The 20,110-nt window shown below is 48.0% G+C and overlaps 1 protein-coding gene across 2 annotated transcripts in view; it reads right to left on the bottom strand.

Moving 5' to 3' along the window:
- Positions 1-6,088: 6,088 nt before the first annotated feature.
- Positions 6,089-20,110, bottom strand: part of LOC138511174 (CMRF35-like molecule 5) — a 262,104-nt gene continuing 248,082 nt past the window's right edge. For both annotated transcript variants that reach the window (XM_069626681.1, XM_069626682.1), the window contains exon 7: positions 6,089-16,732. In XM_069626681.1, the coding sequence (XP_069482782.1) occupies positions 16,571-16,732 (162 nt within the window). In that variant the 3' untranslated portion in view covers positions 6,089-16,570. The remainder of the gene's footprint in view (positions 16,733-20,110) is intronic.

Below are 20,110 nucleotides of genomic sequence, written 5' to 3'. Positions count from 1 at the left end.
ATCTGGACGGCCTCATCACCGCTGTTGAAGCTCGTGTCAGTGATTCATTTCCTAGCCACATTCCCCTACCAGCACACTGTCGGCATGACTACTCACCCCACTCATTACAGCCACCAACCGTCACGCATAGGCCCTGCAGCAAAATGCAGCAGTATGAAAAAAAGCATATGGCTCTAGCAAGTAATCCACTAAGAGAGGATTACAGATCACAGTGCATAGAAAACTCATAGCTACACAGGCAATAGCACAGTTTACCACGGCACAATGAGAAGGTAACACTCTCAGGCAGTAATGGCATGTACACTGCAAACACTGAATGCGATTCAATAAGAGCAGGAATGGTAAAACCATAAAAATCGACAATGACAACCGTAGCCCGTCAGGGCACATGTATAAAAGAACAGCACAGCACGGGGCCACTGTGCTAATCCTGTTACAGGGCATCAATGTTGCAACTGTTGATTGAGAGATGTGTGAGCGAAGAACCCCAAAGTGACATTGCCTGTGTACACCCATAGTACATGACAAATCATGTAATGCAGGGATGAACAGCCATGCCCTAACTTCATCAAGAGAGTGGTCATCCACCTGCCATTCATAAATGTCACACATCATCATGCTTCATGGTACTGACACCGGTGAGCTTGCAGGTGACTCTGGATACCCACAGCTTCCGTGGCGGATGGCACCTGTGCGCAATCCTTGTACACCGCAGGAAGTGGCCTACAATGATGCACACATCAGGACAAGACTCTGCATCGAGAGGACCTTCGGCCAATGGAAGGGACGTTTACATGGTTTCCATCTGCCGGGAGGGGCTCTGATGTATAGGCTACAGCAGGCTGTGAACATCTTTGTAGTCTGTGCCATGCTGCACAACATCTGGATCAGGCGACATGTCCACCTGCCCCCAGTGGTCGACATGTCTCCCGCAGAGGATAACGACACACTTGCTGCTGATGAGGTGCTGCCACACAGTGAGCATGATGAAGGCAGGGATGGCCATCTTGTGCAGCAGGAACTCATAGACAATTCTTTTTCAACACATTTCTTTGCACCAACGTCACTCGTTTGTACATAGCCACATATTAAATAGTTCACTATCACTCACATTGCTGTATCCTTGGATGTGTTCAAGTTAACATTTGAATGATTATTTGTACAGTGCAAAACACCCATGCCCTCCCACCTGCCTCAATCCCCAAAACCCATGCCCTCCCACCTCCTTCAATCCACAACACCCATGCCCTCTGTGTAAAGTAGCCATGTTTTGCACTGAGCCTATTTGCGTAAGGCAGCCTATCTCGCCTTTAGCCCTCTTTATCAGCCAGCCATATCTTACACTTAGCCTAATTGTGCAAGGTAGCTGTATTTTCTGCATGCAGCTCATTCGACACTGAATATAGGCTCCACTCCCGCACCTTACCTAGTCTTCAATCATGGCAAACAATTCCAACGCCAGAGGAGCCCTCTGGCACCTCAGGGACCAGAAGCTCACCCCTCCACACCTTTCTACTATTCTCCCTCCACTTCCAACTCACACCTTAACACCTAGGAGAACGCTGTCCTCTCCCCTCTCTGCAGGACTACCTACACTCTCCCCCTCCCACTTCCCTTTTTTCTCGCCCTGCCCAAACCGCCCCCCCCCTACAATCAACCTTCCCTTCCCTCAGTGCAGCTCACTCAGCCTTGTCCAAAGCTTACCCTTCAGCTGACCCACCAACCCTCACCCACACACCGCTGACACCTGCATGCCGGCCCAGCACCACAAGACCTGTCTCCTACAGCCGCTCCATCCCCCTCTGCTATCTGCACCACTTCAACTCCAGCTCACCCCCTCCTACACCTCTACACTATCACTCCGCTACCCAACCCTGGCCATCATCTCTCGCTCTCCCCTGATAATACCCCCCAATCTCAATCACTACTCTCCACCCATGCCCCCACCACCATCACCTCACTCCCTCCCGGCCCAATTTCCCCCCACCTAGGCACTCAACCTTTGCATCATTAAGTGAAGCCCACTCATCCTTGGCCAAAACTCCAGACTCTGTAGACCCTCCCACCCTCACCCACACACATTTGGCAGTCTCCCATTGGCCCAGGTGTAGAACACTTTCCACCCACATCCGCCACCAATCGCACTCCTCCCCTTCTCTGTCCCTGCGACCCTTTTCCTCCCCTCTCTGTTACACACCTATCCTGTCACCTCCTTGCCAAACCCTGTCCATCCTCTGGCCCTCTCCCCTCCTTCTCCATCCCCCCTTCTTACCTCACCCAGTTATTGACTAGAGAGCATGTTCAACCTCTGCCCCCTGCCTTCCTCAGAAGAAACGAAATTATAAGATAAGTAAGGAACCATTTGAAACTGCACTTTACATTCTCCTGCAAATGCAGCTGGCACAAAAAAAAAATTGTTATTTAGTGCTACACAAGTAGGGAACAGATAAGGCATTAGCTTGCACAATTAGTGTGTTTTAAAATATACTAGACTAGGTGACAGGAAGGTGTGTACACAAGATAGGGACTCACTACACAATTAGGGCAGAACATTGTAGGTAGATAAGCTGGCTGCTACCCATATGAAGGGAAATGATGTGACAGGGATGCACCAGGTAATCGGTAGATAGCCAAGCAAATGTGTCCTGCAGAGGACAAAAACGTGACAAGCAGTTGCCATTTCAAACTGCACAAGCACAGCAGAGAATTAAGCTCTGTAGCCTTAAGAGAGGGCCACCAGCAATGCACACTATTTGAAACAAATACATTTAATTCAGGAAAAATTATTCAGTGGCTGGGCATAGCTGCCATAAAGGAATGTCAAAGCCAAGGACACCAGAGAGGAGGTTTACATAAAGGAACACAATACCATTGTGAGCGTTCAACCATTAAGATAAATCAGTTAGGACAACACAGCAGACTAGGACATTTTCATAAATAGTTGACAGATTAATCTCTCAGCGATCGGCTAGGCGTGCCAGAGAAGCAAGTCCAGCTAAAAAGACAAAATCATTGCTGCAACAAAATATTCAAATGATGGAAATAGCATGACTCACACCAATAGGTATTCATAATGTGTCAAGAACAGAATGGCACATTTACTGTTGCATGACAGGGAGAGCTGGACAGCTGGAATTTGTGCAAGGACAACTTCTTTGAAACTCAGAGACATCATGGCGGAGATAACATGACTGTTTTATTTCATTAAGAACAAAGGCGATACGCTTGTCCTCTCCTCCCATCTACATACACCTCATCATGCCGCCAGTTAACAGAGAGCGTGATCGCATGTTAGCCGTTAAGCATATGTTCTTTTCACCGCCGACGTAATTTAGAGTTTACCAATAATATTCAGGCATGATGAGGTCGTACATTTTTATGGGATGTTTTATGGGTGGTACCTTAGATAGAGACATACCCAATCAGTCTGGTGGGACATATAGATACTATATGTAGTTTAGCAATTAGGACCAATGAGCAGTAGAGATAGGTTTTCATAGCTCAGTGATTTTGATGACATCAGGATGACTCATTTGCATTATATAAACTGTGTTCTCTGTTCAAACGTGGAGAGGAATTAGAGAGAGAGAGAGAGAGAGAGAGAGCTTGGCTGTTGATCTTGTTTTCTATCCAGCTTGGCATACTTCCTATAAACCTTTGTTACCTTTTATTTGGTATACCACCATCCACTCTGTGTTGTCTCATTATTGGCAAATACCAGGTAGAGGGCTGTACTGTTTTGTATGTTTGATTTTCACATGTGCCCCCACACCCACCTACAGCATTTCCTGTCTTATCCCCACCCCAGCTCAGGACATTGACCCCCCTCCCCATCTCTTGCATCCTCATCAACGCCAGATCAGTCACCAGAAACAAACACATGATTTCTGACCTTATCTCTGATGAAAACCCTGACATCCTTTTCATCACTGAAACCTGTTTTTCTGACAGCTTCTTCCCCTCTGCACTTGAGACCTTCCCCCAGGCTACTCCCTGATCACCCACAACAGAGCCAGCAGAGCAGGGGGCATAGCCACCAGCCACAAACCCGACATCAAACCCTTACAGTTTGAGAAACCGAATCCCTGTTAGTAAAATTCCAATCCTTTTCTGCTTTCTCCTTAAGCTTCCTCTTCCTACACAGACCACCGGGCTATGGCAGAACCTTTGCAGGCTCCCTGAGTGACTCTGTATCAGCGTTACTTCGTTTTCCACCCAACTCACTGTTCTTGGGGATCTAAACATCTGGTTTGACACCCCCCTCCAGCCTCATGACCCACCATCTCAACGGATACATGGAAGCCCTTAACCTGATCCATATCATGTCAGGCCCCACCCACGATGCAAATTACACCTTAGGTGCAGTGTTCAGCTCGTCCAACCTGATCTCCTCCTCCCTCACCCGCCCCCTCACCTGAACAGATCACTCGGCTATCTTCTTCTCAGCCATGATTCTCACGACCCATCGCCCTCCCCGCCTCCTGCCTCCTTTCGCTGGTCCCAGGATCCCGCTCTGGAATAAGGTAATCATCTGCCCTGATCTTTCCTCCATCCTATTATCCTCCCTGCCCAATCTTCCCCTCCAGGTAGGTAGCCCCTCTCCAGACCTTTTCAATCAATGGATATTAGACACATTATCCCTCCATAACTCCAACAAAAACCGCCGTCCAACCGGACAGGGCCTTTTCCCAGGTGGTTCAACCTTTGCCTCAAATTACTCAAAACCCTCAACCATCGCCTGCAACAGCACTGGTGAATCAACTCTTCTGCCCAAAACAAAGCCACTTTGGCTAGGCAGACAAAAGCCTACAGTCTTGAAATAGGGAAAGCCAAACATACCCTCTACACCTCTTGCATCACAAATGCAAACAACCCATGCAAAGAACTCCACAAGATCATCTCTGAGTTCAAGAACCCCCTCTGCTCTTCCTCTCTGTCCATCGTCTCATAGGCACTGTGTGACACCCTCCTGACCATTACTTCAACACAGCCATTGATAGGAACCTCACCATCCATGCTAAACTAGCAACCCTGTCCCCCCTACACTGACAGGCCCCCATCCCCCACCCCTAACTCAGACCCTTTCCTGCTCCTTCTCTGCAACATTCCTTCCTGAGTTCCCAATAGCCGCCTCTCAGGTATCCTGGGAGACCCATGCCCACCGGCACTCCTGAAAAATATCCTCTCCTCCACCTGTGCAGGCACACTCGCCAGATCCATAATCAACCACTCTCTAACAGCTGGGATCTTCCCACTTGAATATAAAACCTCTCATGTCAAACCACTCCTAAAAAAGCCCTGTCTTGACCCCCTCCTCCCCTCCAACTAACACCCCATACCCAATAACCGCTGCATAGCCAAATTACTAGACGGCACTACTCCCAGCTCAGCCTCTTCACTGAGGCCCACAGCCTTCTTGACCCTGCCCAGTATGGCTTCAGACCCCGCAGTTCAACTGAATCCTCTGTGGTCTCTATCTGGGATACCCTTCTCTGATCTTGTGCTCCCCTTATGCTTATTTCCTTACACCTCCTTACTTTAACACTCTCTTCCTGATCGTTATCATCTAAATTAGTAATGACAAATGTCACCTGCTTCTTCTTCCCCAATATGATGTCCCCCAGATCCAAGGATTGGGAAAGATTGCAATATTTCTTTTGAAGTCCATGCTTAGGTCTCCCGGGCACCAGAAATGAGATCCTATAGGCAGATAATGCACAACGAATCTGGGATTTTTGGTCAGTTTCTTCGATTACTAAGACCAACCATTTATAGTCGAAAACTCAAATTAAAAATGTTGATGTACTATTTGACAGAAACTTTGTGGAAGGCAAACCTTGCTTCAAAAATGTTGGATTTAATTGTGAATAAAAATAATAATTGGCTCACACATATATTGGGATGATTTTAAACCGACAGTCAACAACCATGATTAAGAGGTAAGAAAATATTTCGAACGCTGGATTTCATTGGAATTTATTTAAAAAGGAATCTGTCTGAATAATCTGTTTAATGTTTACCAACACACAAAAATATATTTTTAATAAAAGAAGATGCTTAGTAAAAACGTTAAAGGTTGCGACTATCAAAAGATACATTATGTTTATTCATCCATCACAATACATTTAAAAATAAAATAATTATTTATTATAACACATACCAAACACAAATCGTCATCAGTGAAAAGGGGAAGGACACTTTCCCAATCAGTAAATGGAGGCAGCCCACGTGACTCTGTTCCATGGAGCATTCTTGAGAGCATCCATGCTCATATTCCGAACTGTGTATTTATAGGATACCAGGTGGAAGTGCCTCCTGTTCCCAGTCATGCTCCCCCCCCACCCTCCTGACCCCCACTGTTCAGAGTTACCTGGTCTATTCCAATTCCAGGCTCAGTTTTACAGGAGTTTGACATTTCGAGAGTTACAAGTTATTCTTCGTCTCGCTAAAGGTGGGCGTGTCCATGTTAAGCAAAGTAAGCACTAAGAATTCAGTTAAAGTACTGGCAGACTTTTAAAGAAAAAACAAAAACAAAGAGGTGATGGCTGGAAGGTTTAGAATGAATCTTAACCACTGGCAATGCTCTGGGCAACCCTCCAGACCACCATTCTTTGCCTGCCAAGCCATTACAGAAGGGGGAAGACCATATGCAAATCAGGCTTCGCCCCACCCCAAAAGGGGCAGTCCAGCCCGAACTGCTAGGCCACATCCCTTCTGCACGAGACCACAAGCATCCCCAAACATGTTTCGCCCTTGCTGGGGCTCATCAGTGAGGAGTAGCTTGGGTCTCTAGGCCCAGCAGGCACGGGACCCACGTCTGGGCATACCCGTCCCACTCGGGGTGCTAGACTTTTAAAGAAGACAGCTTCCTTAAAGAAACTGCATCTATTCTTGGAAATGAGAGATAATGGAGATTATGATCAAAATATGGCACTCAGAACATCCTATTACCAAATGCGGCATGCTGTGCAGTCTGCAAGTAGGACATTAGCATCATGGAAAACTGGTGCTATTTCCGAACAAACCATGCCATATTTTTTAAATAGGCCATGACCCTTTAAAAAAAAATGTTTAAATCCAGTCCTTCCCTGTCGAGGCTGAGAAGATGATCATTAAGTCTTACCATTAGAAGACCATTCATAGTCTATATATTTCTCCAGCATTGGATCTTTCATATATTCACATGCTTTGAATATTCCTTGGGTACACATTTCCTACTTTTAATAATATTAATAATACAAAGTAAAAACGGAAGTGTTTTGTAGTCTATCCACGTTTATGTGGGTCTTTATGGGTGCTTTAAATCCCATTCAAAGGGAGGTTGAGTACCAAGCCCCACCCCTAGAGGCCATCTTCAGATTTTAACTGCACACCGTGCTGGGAGGAGACCTCACACCTTTTCTTCCAGGAGAAAAGCTTCTCTATTTTTCTGCAGTGCACCTCTTTACCAAAATAGTCACTTTGTCTCTGTGCAGTAGACGGGCAGCTTGCAATGCCAAGTGTAGATGAAGCTTCGAGAGGCAAGTTCCAATTCCATCAGCTGTGCCAAATTGGAAAAGGTTTAGCCCTGACTTAAGTGGGGCGCAAGCCCAGAATCTCATGGTGTGAGAACGAACTGCTTGCCCGGCCACTCGCCACTCGTGTTTTGGTAAGTGCAGGATGCAGACGTTCTCCATGCATTGGGGGTATCTATTCAGGGAAGGTAGACGTTTGTTATGTTTGATATTTCTAAGCAATGTAGAGACTGGATTTCTAGAAAGGAATGTGGTTGTATGTCCAGTAGCATCCCGATGGCGTAATCCTGGAAGGGGTGAGGAGTTTTCTTTCAAGGCAAGGTAGGCCCTATTGCCCTGCGACGACTGTGATCCAATGTAAATGGCCAGCATCATCAGTCTATAATAGTGACATATGGTCTCGCCTGATCAGTCTGGGTGGATACAAGTTAGGTGCACGGATCACATCATGAAAGGGATCAGGAGAGAGGGTGCAGAACAGTGGTGCTCGCAGACAGCGGTGCACCCTGGCCTTATTCAACTGAAAGCCCCTGTTAGGTCCTTTGGTGGCAGATCTCAACCATAAGATATTACTATATTTCCAATCGAAATCCTTGGCCATGTCCTAAAACCTGGTGAGGTGACCACCTCTTATCATAATATATTTCGGGATTAGTTTGGTCAGGATGACGCAGTAATCAACCGCAATAAAGCCCACCCTCTAGGTCAGAGTTGGTGGCCGTTTGTGAAGTCCAAGCTCAGTTGGTCGCTGTGGGTGAAGGCCCGGGTCAGCTGGTGGCTATGTGTGAAGGTACAGCTCTGTTGATGGTGGTGTGTCTATCTTGAGCCAAACGTAACGATGACAAGGCAAGTCAACGCCATCGCCTCATCAGCGGCCTACCATGCCAAACTCGTGACAGCAGCCAGACCCTTCCTCTCGAAGGACAACTGCATCCCCATTGCCAGAGCCATCACAGGATCAAGACTAGATCACTGCAATGCACTGCTTTTGGGCACCTCCACTAAAAACATGGGCAAACTGCAAACTATTCAAAACAATGCCCTGAGAGCAACCACTGGAATCCCTAAAAAAGAGCACACCACAGCAGTCAGGAAACATGCCCACTAAGATTGCCACGAGTAACACCGCCGCAATGCCCTTGGGCTGTATGTGCGCTATAGAAATGAAAAAATGAAATAAATAAAATAAAATGTGTAAAGTCGCTGCTGAGTTGGTGGCTGTGTGTGAATGCACAGGCCATGTGTGAAGGCCCAGCTCAATGTGTGGCCCGTTTAGAAGGCCTGGCTGAGTTGGTGGCCATGTATGAAGTCCACGTTCTGTTGCTGGCTGTGTGTGAAGGTGCAGATCAGTTGGTAGCGGCATGTGAAGGGTACAGCTCTGTTGGTGGCCACATGTAAAGGTCCAGCAATGTTGGTGGCCCTGTTGGAAGATCTTGCTCCGTTCGTGGCCATGTATGAAAGCCCAGATATAGGTGGCCGTGTGGTAAGGCCTGGCCCTGTTGGTGGCTGGCCTTGTTAGAAGTCCTACATCAGTTGGTTCATGTGTGGGAAGTTGCAGCTCAGTTGGTTGCCCTGCTAGGAAGGCCTTACACTTTTGGTAGCCATTTGTGAAGTTTCAAATCAGTTGGTGGCTGTATGAGATTGCCCAGCTCTGTTGGTGGCCATGTGTCAATTCCCAGCTCTGTTGGTGGCTGTATGGGAAGGCCTGGCTCAGATGCTGTCCGTGTGTCCAAGTGTAGCTCAGTTAGTGGACTGGGTGAAGGCCAAGCTCTATTGGTGACCACGTGGGAATGCCCAGCCCTGTTGGTGGCTGTGTGTGACGGCGCAGTTGAGTTGGTGGCTGTGTGTTGAAGCCCAGCTCATTTGGTGGCCCCTTGTGAATGGCCAGTTCCGCCGGTGGCCTTGTGTAAAGGCCCAGCTACATTGGTGACCCTGTTGGAAGATCTCACTCACTTGATGGTCATGTAGGAATGCACAGCTATGTTGGTGGCCATGTGGGAAAGCCTAGCCCTGTTGGTGGCCTTGTTAGAAGTCCTAGATCAGTTGGTGGCTGTCTGAGAAGGCCGAGCTCAGATGGTGCCCGTGTGTACAATCCTGGGCCAGTTTGGGGCATGAGTGAAGGCCAAGCTCTATTGGTGGCTGTGTGAGATAGCTCCTAGAAGCTACATGCAGGAAACACTTGAGATGTTATCATTGTTGGTACTTGGTACATGACTTTTGCCCAACGACCGTCTTTTGTAGAGAGACAGATTTCTGACGTCAGCACATTTGGCAGAATTCAAGAGCCTTATTCTTCCTACGCCTGATGACGTAATCTGAAGATTGCCAAAACTTTCAAATACATATCTCCTGTAGCCTAACTAAGGGATCATCGTGTTGCCTTTTTTGGGGGCAACTGTTTTTATATTACCCCTGGCTAACCCGGTACAGCCAAACTGAGCTCACTACATGTATATACATATATACTTACATACAGAAAACAAGCTCATAATCTTCTGCAAAACACCCTCTATTTCTTATTTTTTATTTTTCATGACTAGGTATATTATGTATGTATTAACTATGTAATTTTGTAAATGCTGTAAATTCTTGTGACCTATTCTGTAACTTGTAAGCTTAGAATATCCATGACCCCACGCCCTGATACCTCTGGGTCTGGTGCGCGCTATAAATAAATAAACAAACAAACAAACAAACAAACAAACAAATAAATAAATACAGAAAATAAAGATACTTAATTCCTACTGCACCACAGTCATGCATTCATTCATTTAGGGCACTCCGAAGAGTGATACATGTCATATCTGTGTGTGGTTGTGTGTTCACAAACTGGCTGCAAAAGTCCAGAGGTACAAGCCACATATACACACAGGGCCTGATTCATAGAATTTGTTGCACGGTTGAAAGTGACTTTGCATTGCTGAAAAGAGATTTTGCACTGCCCACCCAAACTCTGATTCATGAAACTGTGCAAAGTGTATGTTTGCAGTGCAAGGTCCGCACAAAGTCAGTGCATAGTTAGTTTTGCAGCACAAAATGATTTTGCACTGCAAACATATATTTTGCACAGTTTAGTGAATTAGGTTTTGTGTCGGCAGTGCAAAGTCACTTTGAACAGTGCAAAAACATTCCAAGAATCAGGCCCACAGTGTGTATATTTGTGCCTCTTTCTGTATATAGAGTGATGTGTGTGTGTGTGTGTGTGTGTGTGTGTGTGTGTGGATATGTGTTAATCTCAGGAACATTTACATGTAGGCCTCACACTGACACACATGTACAATGCATCCTGACTTATCACTAAGACAAAATGAGTGTTATCGTTCTTATAGCGCCTGGCCTGATACACAGTGTGGAGAATCAGGTAGCACATGCCTGCACTGCTTGGGGAATCAGGTAGCACATGCCTGCACTGCTTGGGGAATCAGGTAGCACATGCCTGCACTGCTTGGGGACAGCAACCCCAGTTTCGTTATTCTGGGTATTGGTGCTGGCCTGATCAGGCACCTCGACTGTGCTAGCCATCAGCTCCCACAACCCCTCTCCCCTCTAAAAACAGTCAATATCTTCATGACTTTGCGCCCCACTGGCATGTCGCTATAAACAGCGCCATGGGAGGTCTACCTCTGGGCCCAGACGCCCCATGATCACACGTCTATATCTTCATGACTTTGCGCCCCACTGGCAAGCCGCTATAAATAGTGGCATGGGAGGTCTACCTCTGGGCCCAGATGGTCCATGATCAATGCCCCATGATCACAGGTCTATATAGTCATTACTTTGCGCCCCACTGCATGTCGCTATAAACAGTGCCATGGGAGGTCTACCTCTGGGCCTAGACGCCCCATGATCACACGTCTATATCTTCATGACTTTGCGCCCCACTGGCAAGCCGCTATAAATAGTGGCATGGGAGGTCTACCTCTGGGCCCAGATGGTCCATGATCAATGCCCCATGATCACAGGTCTATATAGTCATTACTTTGCGCCCCACTGCATGTCACTATAAACAGTGCCATGGGAGGTCTACCTCTGGGCCTAGACGCCCCATGATCACACGTCTATATCTTCATGACTTTGGGCCCCATGGCAAGCCGCTATAAATAGTGGCATTGGAGGTCTACCTCTGGGCCCAGGCGCCACATGATCACACGTCTATATCTTCATGACTTTGCGCCCCACTGGCAAGCCGCTATAAACAGTGGCATGGGAGGTCTACCTCTGGGCCCAGATGGTCCATGATCACAGGTCTATACATTCATGACTTTGTATCCCACTGGCTGGTCTCGAAGGGGAGTGGACAAAGCAGAAAACTAAATCTTTACAAAAGTTGGGCCAATGTTTAGAAGTCTTGTATTCCATTGTGAAGGAAAAGGTCTCTGACATTCAACATGGGTCACTCCCAGCACTCACAACAATAACACACATATTGTGGCTACTTCGGCTTCAGCCCCCATTCTGCTCTCCAAGCACACTGAGGGCTGGGCCAGCACAGCATGTTAAAGATAGTTCTAGAAGAAGGCAGAGCTATTTTTGAGGCAATGTGAACCACTAGTCCTTCCCTGAAAGGTACGAGAGAGCAGTAAAGGGTCTCCCTGGAACGTTATAAAAACACTTCCAAGAAATACATCACCTGAAAAACCAAACACTACTCAAATGTGGATGGATGGACAGGCTAGGTGTCATTACCAATGCTGGGGTTACTTTTCCTGACTTATAAGGAGGTGCTATTTACCATCATTCCACTTTATAACAGATCCTGGGTCTTTTTCATTGTCTATGAAGGTGTGCACTTTCCTGGCCTCACACTTTGTAACAGTATGATATGATATGATATGTTATTTATAGCACGCCTATATGCAAGTGTTTCAAGGTGCGACGAGGCAGGGGAGGGGGAACAGAGGGAGGACAGAGACAACAATCTCACAAGGCCAAGTGACGAAGAGATCGCGCAAGTGCAATGAAGAGGAAAGGGGAAAAGTGCTGGGGGAAGGGAAGGAGGAGCAAGTGCAGGACATAGGATCTAAACATCAAAAAACAAGAAGTGCGGCCAGCAAGAGGTAGTGCAAGGTTAAGTGCAGATCAGCAAGTGTTGGATAGTGCAGGTAGGGGGACTGTAGGGTTACAGATACAGCCCCCAGGTTTGCCAGGAGGCAGTGCAGGTGTGCAGCGGTGGGGAAGGGGACCTGGGTCCGTAGTTCAGAGGGTAACCAGGTAACCAGTGCTATATCAGACAGGGGGTCAGCAAGGTAGAGGAAGAGAGACGGCAGAAGAAAAGAGGAGAGTGTTGAGCTGCTTCCGGAACCGGAGATGGTCCTGCTCAAGTTTCAGAGGGGGGCGACAGCCGAAGAGAGAGATCTGCCCCCACCTCGTTGCTTTGAAAAGCGATTGACCCTCAAAAAGTTGTAGGTGGAGCAGCGAATGTGCTCGAGTAGGAAGAAACTTCAGAAGAGAAAGCTGGAGATATTTTGGTCCCAAGCCCCACAAGGGCTTGTGGTCAATGCAAAGGGTCTTGAACTGGATCCTTTCAGCCACTGGGAGCCAATGGATAGATTTGAGTGCTGGAGAGATACGATCCCTGGGCTTGAGACCAAGGACAAGTCTCGCAGTCCTGTTCTGGATGAGCTGCAGAGAACGGAGAGTAAAGGAGGGCAGATTTAAAAAAGAGATTGTTACAGTAGTCAAGCCTAGAGAGAATCAGAGCTCTAGAAACAGTGAGCTTCTGAGAGAATGAGAGGAAATGAAGCATACCTCTGAGGAGGTGCGATTGTTAGTTTGACTTCTTAGCGACGTCGGAGATGTGAGGAGAGAAGGAGGGTGTGGAGTCGAAGATAACTCTGAGGTTCTTAGCCTCACAGGTTGGAGCAGGAGAAGGGCCAAGGGAGGACGGTCAGAGAGTGAAGGGAAAAAGCGGTGCAGGTGTGCCGATCTCCGTCTTGCTGGCATTCAGGCACAGATCATTGGCGGTTCACCACTCTTGGATTGCAGACAATCCAGGATGAGAGAAGGGGAAGAGGCGGCAGTGGGGAGCCTGAAAGTGAGCTGGGTGTCATCCGCATAGCACTGGATGTTGGAGCAGAGAGAAGCAATGCAGTGGGTGAGAGGTGCCAGGTATTGGTTAAACAACCAGGGAGAACGTTTAAACACCTGGTGAACACCACAGGTAGAGAGATAGATAGAGGAGAGGAACAACCCAAGTTGGACCTGGGAGGGTCAATCAGAGAGGAAGGAAGTCAGCCAGGCCAGATCCTGATCAGTGATACCCAGGTTATCACAGAGTTGGTTGAGCAGGATGGCATGGTTGACCGTGTCGAAGACAGAGAAGAGATCTAGTAGGATAAGGACATAGGGGAGATTAGAATCAAGGTTAGAGAGCAGGTCTTCACGGATATTCAGGAGAGCAGTTTCCATGCTTCTGGCTGCTCTGAAGCCAGACTGATGGTAATGGAGATAACCAACAGATTCAGTGTGGTGGGTTAGCTGGGAGGTGGCCAGCTTTTCCAGGAGTTTGCCCAGTAAAGGAGAGATAGTGATTGGACGATAATTAGGCATAAGGGAGGGATCGGCTGAGGGTTTCTTGAGAAGAGGGTGCACAAGAGAGTGCATCGGGGGGTAGGGTAAGGTTCTAGAGGTGAGCAAGTGGTTGCAGAAGTCAGCCAAGACTGGAGAAAGGGTGTCAATGTGGTCCTTGATGGTTTGGGAAGAACAGGGAAGACCCTGTTTTGATGAGGTTTCATAGATCAGACTTGTCTAGGGGAGAAGAGAGGAAAGGAAGAGAAGGGAGGGAGGGGTGGATGCAGGGGGGTGGAGGAAGAGGAGAGACTTTAGGGAGAAGCAGGAGAAGCCGAGAGAGTGGACAGGATGTCCTGTGTTTTAGAGATGAAGTGAGAAGCCAGGGCCATGCAGAGGGCCTGTGAAGGAACAGGAGAGGTAGCGACTGAGGCAGGATTGGTCAGCTCCTTGAGATTTTGAAGAGTTCGGCTGAGTTATGAGATGCAGAAGAAATGCGTGTATGTGAGCTCTCTTCTTAGTGTGGACAGAGAGTCAGTAGTTCCTCTGGAGCAGGCGGCAGGCCAGTTTGTCAGAGGATGTACAAGAAGCCAACCATTTCCTCTCAGCCACTCTACTCTTGCGTTTAAGGGTTACGAGATCGGAGTCATAACAGGTGTTGCACTTGGTTTTAGGCTTCATGCGGATCTTCATAACAGGGACAAGTGCATCAAGAGTATTGGAGATAGCAGAGTGGAGCATGGAAAGGGCTGTTTCCAGGTGTGAGTCAGCCATAGGTGCAGGAGTGGGAGAGAAAGAGGCGGCGAAAGCCTCAACTGACACATGCTTCATGAGTCGAATGACTGAGAAGGTGGGTGGCAGTGTGGGGATAGGCTTGGCCTGATGAGAAAGTGATCACTCCAGGAGGGAGGAGTGGTAAAAGGTGGATGTCTGAGGAGATCAGAACATCAAGAGTGTGCCCTGCTGAGTGAGACGGGCCAGATGGAAGAATAGAGAGAGAGAGAATCACAAAGGTCACCAAAGAGTCCCGTGGCAGGAGAGGAGGAATCCAGGTACATGTTGAAGTCTCAAAGGAGGAGGAGTTGAGTGGTTGAGGCCAAGAGGCAGGAAGAGAGGTCCTACCACTCGGAGAGGAAGGGGGAGATCTGACCAGGTGGCCAATAGATAGTAACCACTGTGAGAGAGTGGCCAAGAGAGAGAAAACACCTACAGACCAGGCATTCAAAGGAGGTGTAGGCCTGCATAGGAATGATAGAGGCAGGAATCCACTCAGAGAAGATCAAGGCTACACCGCCACCAGAACAGTTGGATCTGGGGACGGAGAGGATCTTGTAGCCATCAGGAAGAAGAGTGTCAAAGCTTGTGACAGAGCTGGTCATGAACCATGTCTCGCTAACACCAAGGACATCAAGGTCGAGTTTTTCCAGGAAGTGTCACTCAAAGAGGAGGTTGGCCTGAGGGCCTTGGACAAAGACAGTGCCATTGAGGTAAACATTGATGACGACCTTAGAGGAGAGGAAAGAAGCCAGGAGGGCCTCCCACTGCGTGCCACCATAAATTGGAGAGGAGGAGTAAGGAGAGAGCACAGAGACCATATGAAGAGTCCATAGGTCTGGGGAAGGAACGACAAAGAGGATGTCGGTGAGGGTCTCTCTGGAGGAATCAGTAGTATAGGTGTCAGCGATAGGGAGGCCTGGGTTGGAGACCTGGATACCCTTTTTGAACTTCTTCCTACCAGCCTTAGTGAGAAGGACAGGATAGTCAATAGAGAAACATTTGGAGAAGATAGGAGAAACTGAGAGCACCATAGGAAATGTGGAAAAGGGCAAAGAGGAGAGAGGGTGGTTGGGGAATGAAGGAAGAACGGAAGGGGGGTGGGGCAATAGGGGAGAAAACAGGGGGGGTGCAAGCAAAGGAGACTAAACAATATAGGAACAGCAGGACAGATGAAAACAAAATGCAGCCACTGGGTACAGCTAAATTCAAAGTACCTGGGAGTATTTGCTTTGCCTATAAAGTCGTACACGTTCCTGGCCTCACACTTTATGTCATTACCTGGGAGTATTTTTCTTTCCCTATGAAGGGGTGCACTTTCCTGGCTTTACACTTTATAATAGGTCATGAGGGTATTTCTCTTTGCCTATGAAGGGGTCCCCTTACCTGGCCTCTCACTTTATGACAGTACCTTGGAGTATTTTTCTTTGCCTATGAAGGGAAACATATTACTGGCTTTACACTTTATAACAGACCCTGGGAGTATTTTTCTTTGCCTATGACGGGAAGCATATTATTGACTGTACACTGTATAATAGGTCCTGGGGGTATTTTTCTTTTCCTATTAAGGTTTGCACTTTACCGGCCTGACTCTTTAGGCATTTATGATACTGAGGGCATTTTCTTTGCTTATTAAGGGGTGCCCTTTAAAGATGGCCATTGCTCCAAGCGATGCCCGGAAGCCCCACAGAAGAGGTTGGTGTTCCGATTGGTATGTCCCACAATACATTCTGGTTCTACAGCCGCAGGCTCCCACTGGCTCCCGAGGAGGTGCCTCATGGCACTGGGGCCCTCTTCTCCACACGGACACTGCTGTATGAGCACTCCAGCGATGGGTCCATGTGGATGCGCCCCATGTTGGCGTAGACCTCCTCCTGCTGCTGCGCTGAAGTTCCGAACTGAATGGTGGAGTATGTGATATCGACCTGCCCTGCATCCTGAAACAGAAAGGGCAAAGGTCAGGAAAGTAAGGAGCATGCGCCAGCGGATCATGGCATGCATCGCTGACACCGGTGGTTGGCGGGACAGATGAAGATGCTGTGTGTCATATGCAAAAGGGCATATTAAATGCAAAGAATGATTTATGCATGATGGCGCAATCATCTCTTATCAGTCATTCAATTATTCACATTGTGGTTACTCCCCATACCTGGGGCTCTCCACTAATGAGAGTGATGGGTTGTTATACTCATCGTGCTGGATTCGACTCCCCACGAGAGTCGTTTGAAGGAGATCATCACCAAATGCGTTGTCATTTAACAAATTTACTGCATCACACACACATATAGGGAACTCCACAAGGTCAGCTCAGAATTCAATGACCCTGCATGCAGCACCTCCTTCCCCACCCACACGCATACTCTCTGTGACTCCCTCTCAGACCACTTCCACAGCATAGCCCTAGAAAGAAGCATCTCCTTAGTCACCAAAACAGAATCGCCCATCACCCCTTCCCCGGCGTTCTTGACCTGGAAATCAGAACCACCTTCAACCCTCCGACTCTTCTCTTCCTCCTCCCCACCCACAGCCATACTCTCTGTGACTCCCTCTCAGACCACTTCCACAGCATAGCCCTAGAAAGAAGCATCTCCTTAGTCACCAAAACAGAATCGCCCATCACCCCTTCCCCGGCGTTCTTGACCTGGAAATCAGAACCACCTTCAACCCTCCGACTCTTCTCTTCCTCCTCCCCACCCACAGCCATACTCTCTGTGACTCCCTCTCAGACCACTTCCACAGCATAGCCCTAGAAAGAAGCATCTCCTTAGTCACCAAAACAGAATCGCCCATCACCCCTTCCCCGGCGTTCTTGACCTGAACATCAGAACCACCTTCAACCCTCTGACTCTTCCCTTCCTCCTTCGCACCCGCCATTTCTAAAGCTACTATCTCACAGCCACCACTCAGGATCACCAGGAGACCCCTGCCCCCCTACTCCAATAAAAGAAACCCTATCTTCAACATGTGCCAGTAGCATTGCAAGACATGTTGTTAACACATCTTTCACTTCGGCTCCTTCCTAACAGAATTCAAGAACTCCTACATGAAGCCCCCATTCAAAAAGCCCTCACTTTACACTCTTGTCCCGAACAACTACAGACCCATCACTTAGAACTGGTTCATAGCTAGACTAATCGATTGTACAGCCTACTCCCAACTAAGTCAATTCACAGAATCCAACCAACTCCACACCCCACCCAAACCAGCTTCAGACCCCTACGAGGAATTGAATTTTGCCTAGTCTCCATCTGGAAAAAGCAGTCAGACTCAGAAGGTTGCACTGCACTAATTCTACTCGACTTCTCTGCATCCTTCAACGCCATAGACCACCCCGCCCTCAAGGACAGACTCCTCCCTCTTGGTCTAGGGATGCAGCTCTGAAGTGGATCACCTTCTTCCTCTCAAACATATCACAAATAATACAAATGCCTCCTTTCTCATCACACTGCCCGCCCTGTTGCCCACGGGGTGTCACAGGGTGCCTCCCTCTCTGCTCTTCTCTTTAACCCTTTAACCTCTACCTGAGCCCGCTCCCAGCACTCATTCGATCCTACGGCCTATTCTGCTATAACTACGCAGACGACCCCCAAATCGGCTAAAAAATGGCAAACAACATCGCCTTCACCTCCTCCGATCTCGCATCATGTCTCTCAGAAATCAAACACTGGATGACTGCTAACCACCTCCTTCTGAACCACAGAAAAACAGAGGTCTTGCTCTGTGGGAAGAACACCCTCTGACGTGGCCCCGTGGCCACTCACTCTAGGCCCACCCTCCACAATCCCCAACACAGTAAAAAAACTGTGGATGCATCATGGACAAGGACCTAACCCTATCACACCACATCAATTCTGTGGCAAAAAGCTGCTACCTACACATGCGCATTCTATGCCGTATCTTTCCTTACCTGCACTTCCCGCACAGAGTCTCTGCAGTTGCTGCTATTGCGCCTCATGCATAGACTATGCTAATGTCCTACACCTGGGGTCTCTGCATAACAACTAATAAAACTTCTGTGTCCTTCATTTGTTGCCGATCGGACATTGATCCATCTTCAAGGCAATGTACATCCCCACAAGCTCTCGACAGCACAGAATCAGAATATCTGCAACATAAACGTACACTCTACATGCCCACCAGCACCACTCCTCTCATCCCTGTGGCAAAATCATCCAGAATAGGGGTCTTGTGTTTCTCAGTCCTCGCACCCTCCATCTGGAACTCCATTCCATTTACCATCCGCAGTCTAGAGATTCACCTCACCTACAGAAAGGACCTAAAAACATGGTGTTTCCCTCCAGCATTCTGACAGACCTAGTCCATCTCCTGGCTGAACTATTACACCCCTGACAGGAAAGCAGGCGTTTGCTAGGTGGAGCCTAGTCCCCCACAGAAAACATTGTCAGTCAGGTCTTATGAGAAACGCTGCAAAGCATCGCTCCAGCTGGATGTCAACCTTGCTTCTCTGTAACGTCTGGCAGTCCATCACAACGGAAGCTAGCTGTACCTCTCCTGGAGCATGGCCACTCACCCCATACATCTGCAATAAACACTGCTCAACTTCACCCACCCAACACACATCACTGCTTCCAATAGAATGCAGCCGACAAACAACAATTAGTCCAGCTGTGCGCATAATCAGTCTCACTGACTCTTCCTCCACCTTGACAGTCTCTTCTGCTTTCTATGGGCTCCCACTATGGATCTAGTCACTCCCCACTCGGGTTGGCTAAAAAAATGCACACATGCATTTTATAATATTAGGGACGTAGCTGCTCCCTACCTAACTTTGTGCTGGCTAAAATGCACACGTGCACTTCATAATATCAGGTAACATAGCCCCTCCCTACCTAACTTTGTGCTGGCTAAAATGCACACGTGCACTTCATAATATCAGGTAACGTAGCCGCTCCCCATCTGACTTTGTGCTGGCTAAAATGCACACGTGCTCTTCATAATATCAGGTAACGTAGCCGCTCCCTACCTAACTTTGTGCTAGCTAAAATGCACACGTGCTCTTCATAATATCAGGTAACGTAGCCGCTCCCTACCTAACTTTGTGCAGGCTAAAATGCACACATGCACTTCATAATATCAGGTAACGTAGCCGCTCCCCATCTGACTTTGTGCTGGCTAAAATGCACACGTGCTCTTCATAATATCAGGTAACGTAGCCGCTCCCTACCTAACTTTGTGCTAGCTAAAATGCACACGTGCTCTTCATAATATCAGGTAACGTAGCCGCTCCCTACCTAACTTTGTGCTGGCTAGAATGCACACATGCACTTCATAATATCAGGTAACGTAGCCGCTCC

The sequence above is a fragment of the Ambystoma mexicanum genome, chromosome 6p, assembly GCF_040938575.1.
Source record: "Ambystoma mexicanum isolate Mex_15411 chromosome 6p, UKY_AmexF1_1, whole genome shotgun sequence".
Classification (NCBI taxonomy): domain Eukaryota; kingdom Metazoa; phylum Chordata; class Amphibia; order Caudata; family Ambystomatidae; genus Ambystoma; species Ambystoma mexicanum.
Note: the sequence above shows the minus strand (reverse complement) of the source record. Positions and strands in the feature narration are given on the sequence as shown.